Genomic DNA, 7447 nt, shown 5'->3' with positions numbered 1-7447 from the left:
ATAATCATGCAATTAAACTCCGATGGTAGTCTAATTTTTCATGCCATACTATTTAGTTTAGTAATTGTTTTCATCTTAATTACTAGCCTCACATCATTTAGAGATTAATGTTTATAGTAATTTAAATACTTTTTTTCTTTTATTATTTAAAAATATCTTTTAAAGACATAATGAACGAATTCTATTTAGAAATTAACAATATCTTAAATGCATAATCATAATATTGACCCTAACCGTTCGATCCTTTTAACTTGGAAGAATTTAATTGTTATTATTACATGGTATTAATCCAAGTCCATCTTATTGACTTTCTCTCTCTTCCGAATTTGAAATTCAAACGTCTTTTTCTTTATAATTTCCCATTTCATGGTACTTTTTAATTTCAATCTTTTTTTTTTTTAGAATCCGAAGTCTCATTCAAAAAGAAACAAATCTGATTACTTTTATATTAGTTTTTTCAAAGACAGATAGAGAGAAGAAGGGCAACAATAAATTCAAATCAAAATCAAATCCACAGCGAGCGCTTTCAAAAACGGTCCCTTTCCTCAAAACGGCTATATTCTGTCTATCTCTCTCTCTCTACAATTCAAACTTCAAACTCTTTCTCTCGAAAACCCATTTTCATTCTCTTGAGAGAAAATCAACTCATTCCTCTTCTAGCAGCGACGACGGAAAATCTAAACACGAAGCGATTCACAGATCCCTTCCGTTGTTCAGGTCAGTTCTCGTTCGCTCTTCACATTCTGATGAAATGCATCCAGTCAAATTCCTATTTCGAAATTGAAACCCCTTTCTAAATCTAGATGCGTGGAAATTCAGTTTGTGTCGTTGTCTAATCTGTTAATCTATTTCTTGCTTCTTGAACCCGCACGAGTTTATGATTCGTTTCTCGCTGTTTTGAAATTTGAATTGCATAGCTGCTTCCACTTTCTTCTAGCTGAGATCGATGTGGCGCTTATCTGAGTCGGATTAGTACGATATATTTTTGCGTTCTTCTCTCCTTTTCAAATTTGAGTTCTGATTGAATTCCGGGTTCACTTAAGTTTATTGTTTCCCAGTAGTGTTTAGTTGTTTCTATTTTTATATTTTAGAGAATGGATTGAGAAAATAATGTGCTACTTCAGCACTGGTAGTCATTTCACTCATAGTGTTTCTCTTGAGTTGTTTTGCTGAGTCCTTGTGATAAATATGTGAATTTTAGGTTTTTGAGGTCCTTGGACTATATTTCTACATTAGTAATTCACCGTTCAGCAACGAAAAATTGTTTGATGGTTTCACTCGCAAATATAGTGGAGTCATAACATGATGGGGATGGCTGCGTTTTTGGCATTGCCGCTTTAGCTTCTAAATTTGCTTTTGGACGTCAATCAAAATTAAAAAATCTTTCTCTGTCGCAAGTGTTTTGTTAGTTTCTATAAATATCTAGTTAATTTAGACAGAGTTGTTTTGCAATTGGTCTTTCTGAATTTTAATGAGAATGTGTCTGGCAGAGATACAAGTGCCCAAAATGTCCAAACCTCAAAATGATCCCCTTCTGCAATCGGAAACAACTTGCGGAACACTTCTCTATGAACTTCAGGTATATATTAAGTTTTGCTGCAATCGTCTTTCTAATTATCACTTTCCTCACATCTCCAGCAGTTGGGTTAAAGAATTTCTGTAAGGGTGTGAAAAATTTTCATTGTTTGCCTCATCTCTCTTTTAGATAATATGGGATGAAGTTGGGGAGTCTGAATCTGACAGAGATAGAATGTTGTTTGAGCTTGAACAAGAGTGTCTAGAAGTATACAGAAGGAAGGTAGATCTGGCAAATCGATCTAGGGCTCAATTAAGGCAGGCAATCGCTGATTGTGAGGCAGAACTTGCAGCCATTTGTTCATCAATGGGAGAGAGACCAGTGCATATTCGTCAGGTTAGATATTTTAAGAATTACTATAGTTTGTTTGCTGTTGGTTTTAAGGCGTGTCTGTGTGTTACTCGAATGGGGTGGAAAAAAAACTGCATCCCTATTTGGATTACCACCGTATAGCTTAAAAGCTTGATTATTTTTTTGTCAAGATAATTTGTTTTCCAGTTAAACTGCTAATTCGTTTGTACACTATCTCTTTTGTTTTTCTAGACTGATCAAAATGTTGGTAGCCTCAAGGAAGAGCATGCAAGAATTCTTCCGCAGTTGGAGGAGATGCAAAAAAGGAAATCTGAGCGTAGAAATCAATTCATAGAAGTTCAAGAGCAGATTCAAAGCATTTCAATTGAAATACATGGTCCTAGAGAGTATATTCCCGCTGTCATAGATGAAACTGATTTATCCGTGAGAAAACTTGAAGAATTGCATAGGCAGCTACATGCACTTCAGATTGAGAAGGTCAATTATCTGCTCATACTTCAGTTTTTTTGAACTTTTTCATTGGCTCAACTCATATCATCACCTTTTCATCCTTCCTTTTTGCTATCTGTAATCGTACTCGTATCTTATACTCATGCAGAGTAGTCGCTTAAAGCAAGTCCAGGAGTACCTGTATACATTAAATTCTCTATGTTCAGTGCTTGGTTTGGACTTCAAGCAGACAATTAACGGAATTCATCCTAGTTTATTGGAATCAGAAGGATCCAAGAGTGTAAGTAATGACACCATTCAACAATTGGCGGTCGCTATAGAAGAACTGCGGGAGGTTAAATTGCAGAGAATGCAGAAGGTAAAGATTGAGTTAGAAATTAATTGCCATTTTTATTTAGTATTTTGTGAATTTTGTTATTTTCCCCTCTGGTTATATTTGTAATAACTTAGGGTTTCGTAGCTCCAAGATCTTGCTACTACAATGTTGGAGCTCTGGAACTTAATGGACACCCCTGTTGAAGAGCAACAGATGTTTCAGAATGTTACATGTAATATAGCCGCTTCAGAACATGAAATAACTGAACCAAACACCTTGTCTGTAGAGTTCATCAATTTGGTGAGTTACAAGTTGCTTGAGTATGATAGGATTATATTTCTTGATTTTTATGGTTCAAAATTCATTGAAAAGTAATAATGTCATCCAGGTTGAGACGGAAGTAGCTAGGTTAGAAAAGTTGAAATCAAGCAAGATGAAAGAGCTTGTATTAAAGAAGAGAACAGAGCTGGAGGAGATTTGTCGAAAGACTCATTTGATTCCAGAAATAGATAATGCAGTGGAATATGCTGTTGACGCCATAGAATCTGGTAACTTTCTACTTTCTACCAAGTTGACTGCAATTATTTTCTCTGCGAAAGACTCATTTTCCTTTTTTGTGCAGGTTCTGTGGACCCTGCTTGTGTGCTCGAACAAATTGAACTTCAGGTTGCCCAAGTCAAAGAAGAAGCTTTTAGCCGAAAAGAGATACTTGAAAGGGTTGAGAAATGGTTGGCAGCATGCGATGAAGAGTCTTGGCTTGAGGAATACAACAGGGTTAGTAATTTGTAACCTGCTTCAACATTGCCAAATTTGACCCACTTTTTATTCATAGCTACATTTTACAATTTAACTATGTATTTTGTTTTGTTTATCCTCCAGGATGATAATCGATACAATGCTGGGAGAGGTGCTCATCTTACTCTCAAGCGAGCTGAGAAAGCTCGTGCCTTGGTGAACAAAATTCCAGGTACACAATAGATACCATATTTGTCATGATTGTCTTATTTGTCACGTTATGGCTTAATTTATGCAACTTCAAACTGAATCACGGACTGGCATAATATTATACCGGACTACGTATTAAATTGTAGTGTAGTGTAAGTCAGACCAAAGTTTTCATGGAGCGTCATCAAAGGTGCCAATTTGGACGTGAAGATATTGCTTGCGAGTTCCATAAGCAATTATGGAGTAATGAGCGCTAGTTTAGTTATTTTTTTGGTTTGACATTTTTTCTTCAAGCTAAACTATAATCGTCTTTCAACTTCATTTCTCTGCCGAGCCATTTGATTCTGTTTGTTGGATGACTTCTTTCTTTTTCCTGGATCTGTGTTTGTGTATAATTTAAAAATGGCCTCTCTCTTTTCGTGTAGCAATGGTGGATGGTCTGACTTCCAAAACTATTGCATGGGAGAAGGAAAAAGGAATTGAATTCACATATGATGGTGTAAGTGCTCTGTTCAAGAAGCTAGTTCTTAATGGTTTTTTAGATATATGCATGGCGGGCGGTGAGGAGTGAATTAAATACTAGTTTCTTTTTAGTTGGTTGTTCAAGCAAATCTGCTTCAAAATACCATTCTGTTTGTGGTTTCCAGATTCGTCTACTTTCCATGCTTGAAGAATACACTATATTACGCCAAGAGAAAGAGCAAGAACGCCGTAGGCAGCGGGTAATGTCTTCCAATTGCATTCCAGATAGATTTTCAAGTCATAAAACCTTTAATATTGTCTCTAGCTCTCAGTGTTTTGAAACCCTGAGCAACATTTTTTTTTTTACTTCGTATATTATTCAAGAAATAGATGTTTCATATAATTTAACAAAACTTATTAAAATGCTAATTTTTTGTTTCAGGATTTGAAGAAACTCCAGGGACAAATGATAGCGGAACAGGAGGCACTATATGGGTCAAAACCAAGCCCTTCAAAGCCCCAGAGTGTGAAAAAGGGGCCTAGGATGTCAACTGGAGGATCAACTAGTAGGAGAGTCTCGCTTGGGGGAGCAATGCTTCAAACTCCAAAGCCTGATTCAAAAGCTACTCACGCACGTGCCATGAGAAAGACTGACAAAGGGCACCAAATTGAGCATTTAAATTACCTGGATGATGGCATTTCAGGTTTATCAGCAGGTACTTTCATTAATCTATACTAAGAAACATAAACAGTATCAAACTTTTACCCAACTTGTCCCCAAAAGCCTGGCTCAAAATTGTCGGTCCATTTATTCCTCTATTTTAGTAGAAAAATGCTCCATCGGATTCAGTACACTTCTTGATCTGTTTGAGTTTCTTTCTTGTTTGATATTAAAGAAGGAAGTCAGAACAACATCACAGCCGGTAGATTTTCCCTTGATTTATTGATTTATTCCTGTCTTATACGGCACTGCTCATTACTGCCCTTATGTTTTGTCTTTCGTACCAAGTTGCACAAACATTCTACATGATGTATCCATTCATTTGTAAATTGTAACTCATGAACTTGTTTAGAATTAATTGTTTCTTTCCCTGTGTTGAGCAGCTAGACGAGGGCTGGATATTGCTGGCGTTCCTGTTAAAAAACACTCATTTGGTGCTGGGACTTCAATCATAGAATCTCCTCTGACACGACAACCTTTTTCTCCTATCTCTTCTAACAATGTAGCTTCAAAAGCTAATGTGGCAAATTCTACAGATGACTATAAACCGGGTGAGAAGTTGCAGAGAACACTGTCGCTTAACAATGTACCATTCACTACTCCCTCCAAGACAGCTACTAGTTTGGTAGATGAAGAGAATAGAACTCCAAAGACAATGCCTATTCCTTTCCCCGCTACCCCATCCACAGTATCAGTTCCAATGAGTATGGCTATGACTCCAGTTCCTTCATCAATTATAAAGAACATAAATTTGAATTCAACTCTCACAACCACAGCAGTTCCGTATGGAAATGACTTGGTTCAAGAGATTGAATATTCCTTTGAGGAAAAAAGGCTTGCTTATATGATGTTAGCATGATTGTTTCTTAGGTGTTTCATTTTACTTCCTGTGATGGATTAATCACAAGTCAATTGTAATTGGCTTCCTGATTGTGGTGTACATTTGGAGAAGTGGAACAGATGTACTAATTTGAGATTTTTTTGCGGTCTCATTGTCATTTAGTTTTCTTCATTGCAAAGATTATTATTAGCACTTTGAATTCAAAATATTTCATGATGAAATATAGCATTTACTTGCCTTATTGTAATTCTCTTGGGTGATTAAAATTTGAATGGGGGAGCTTTGATTGACAAGGGGTGATATAGGTGTTTGGGAAGATGTGTCCGGTGCAAGTTAACTGGTATCATATCATTCTCTAGCTTTTTCTTTTTGTCTTGCCACTTTCTCGACTTGTATCATCAAAATTATTTATTATTGACTTCATTCAATGCTGATTATAATGCCATCGAACATATTCATTTTTCCTGGGCTTTTCATTTGTCGCCTTGAAAGCTATGTAAAGTCATCATATTAGACAACTCCTTAAATTATTGAACAGAAAATAATGTGTGGACATAAATAAAATCGTATGGATTTTTCGGTGATTTGCACACATAAAATTTGTTAATGAATTTAGGAAAAGATTCTCCAATAAAATATCATTTCAGTTTTCCAAATTAGTAAAATCCTTCCACTTATTTTTGGTGTTCTTTTGCTGGCACATAAGTTAGTGATTAAATCTAAGTCAATATTTGATAATAATAATTATTATTATGATGGTTAATTAAGTTTTAAGTCTAGCATAAACATTACTATTTTTAATTGATTTTCTGTTAAAAGTTGTTGTTTGTTCAATATTTAAAATAATCTTCAATTGGATTTGTGGTTTAATTTCTTTTTATTTTTATTTTTGTTAATTCAGTGGCATGATTACTACATAAAAAATTATAAGTTTTTGTGATTAAAATAAAATAATATTATTATTAATATAAAATGATAATTAACTTTAACTTTTTTAATATTATTTTATATTAACGACAAAATATCACATATCATAGTATTTAACAATAATGTCATTTAATTAGTGACGAAAAAAAATTAAATGATAGATAATCAATTGAAAAATGTAAAAGTGATAGAAAAAAAATTCATAAAAACTTAAATAAAAATACACACATTTATGAAAAAATTAAAAATTAATTAAATCTAATAATGGTACTTATTATTATTATTTATTGCAGTTCTTCTATTATAATCACTACAACTTTGATTAAGTTTGAAAATTAAATTTCATATATGTTTTCTTTGTTGTAAAAAATAACACTTGGTTACGATAATTGGCCAAAAGTATTAATATTTTAGAAATGAATTTAAATACGTTTCTACTCTTCAAAATTGAGGAAAATTTGCTCATAATTCCATAAATTTTTTATAATTTTTAAATATATTTTTTTAGTTCTTTTGTCCCGTAAAAATCTGTCTATATTACTAACAATTAAATTTATTTATATGATAATTTATTCTGATATTTGTATATTTATCATTAAACATATTTTATTTTCAAATGATGTTTAGCACGGCCTACTAAAAAAAAGTTTTGAATTTTGAAGGATAAAAATAATTTAAATTAAATTTGATAAGCTAAAACTACATTTAAGTCTTAATAATGATAATTAGATATGAGTAAACATGTCTTAATCTCCTTGATCTGTTAGATCATCCAATATGGGTGGGGTTGGGTTTAAAGTTTCAACTCATCTCATCTTTGTCATCTGATCCATGAAATTGACAAGTAAAGACGAGAACGAGACAAATCGACAAGCTAGTCCATTTTCTCTAAATAAA

At 33.6% G+C, this 7447-nt stretch overlaps 1 protein-coding gene across 1 annotated transcript; it reads left to right on the top strand.

Moving 5' to 3' along the window:
* The first annotated feature begins 512 nt into the window (after nucleotides 1-512).
* On the top strand, nucleotides 513-5870 carry LOC114189932 (65-kDa microtubule-associated protein 3-like). Its single transcript, XM_028078660.1, has 13 exons — nucleotides 513-717; nucleotides 1491-1579; nucleotides 1706-1912; nucleotides 2120-2365; nucleotides 2487-2696; nucleotides 2799-2954; nucleotides 3043-3202; nucleotides 3277-3428; nucleotides 3534-3621; nucleotides 4025-4098; nucleotides 4247-4321; nucleotides 4504-4777; nucleotides 5166-5870. Exons 2-13 carry the CDS (start codon nucleotides 1508-1510, stop codon nucleotides 5639-5641), a joined length of 2190 nt encoding a protein of 729 aa, XP_027934461.1. The 5' UTR covers nucleotides 513-717; nucleotides 1491-1507; the 3' UTR covers nucleotides 5642-5870.
* Nucleotides 5871-7447: the final 1577 nt, after the last annotated feature.

The sequence above is a fragment of the Vigna unguiculata genome, chromosome 7 (genome assembly GCF_004118075.2).
Source record: "Vigna unguiculata cultivar IT97K-499-35 chromosome 7, ASM411807v1, whole genome shotgun sequence".
NCBI lineage: Eukaryota > Viridiplantae > Streptophyta > Magnoliopsida > Fabales > Fabaceae > Vigna > Vigna unguiculata.
This window is presented reverse-complemented; position numbering and strand designations above follow the sequence as displayed.

Bases quoted from the DNA above. Each gene is read 5' to 3' on its own strand.
- LOC114189932 (XM_028078660.1), top strand. From the start codon at position 1,508: ATGTCCAAACCTCAAAATGATCCCCTTCTGCAATCGGAAACAACTTGC. The intron at 1,913-2,119 runs GTTAGATATTTT...TTGTTTTTCTAG, and splicing joins GACCAGTGCATATTCGTCAG to ACTGATCAAAATGTTGGTAG. The intron at 2,955-3,042 runs GTGAGTTACAAG...AATGTCATCCAG, and splicing joins CTGTAGAGTTCATCAATTTG to GTTGAGACGGAAGTAGCTAG.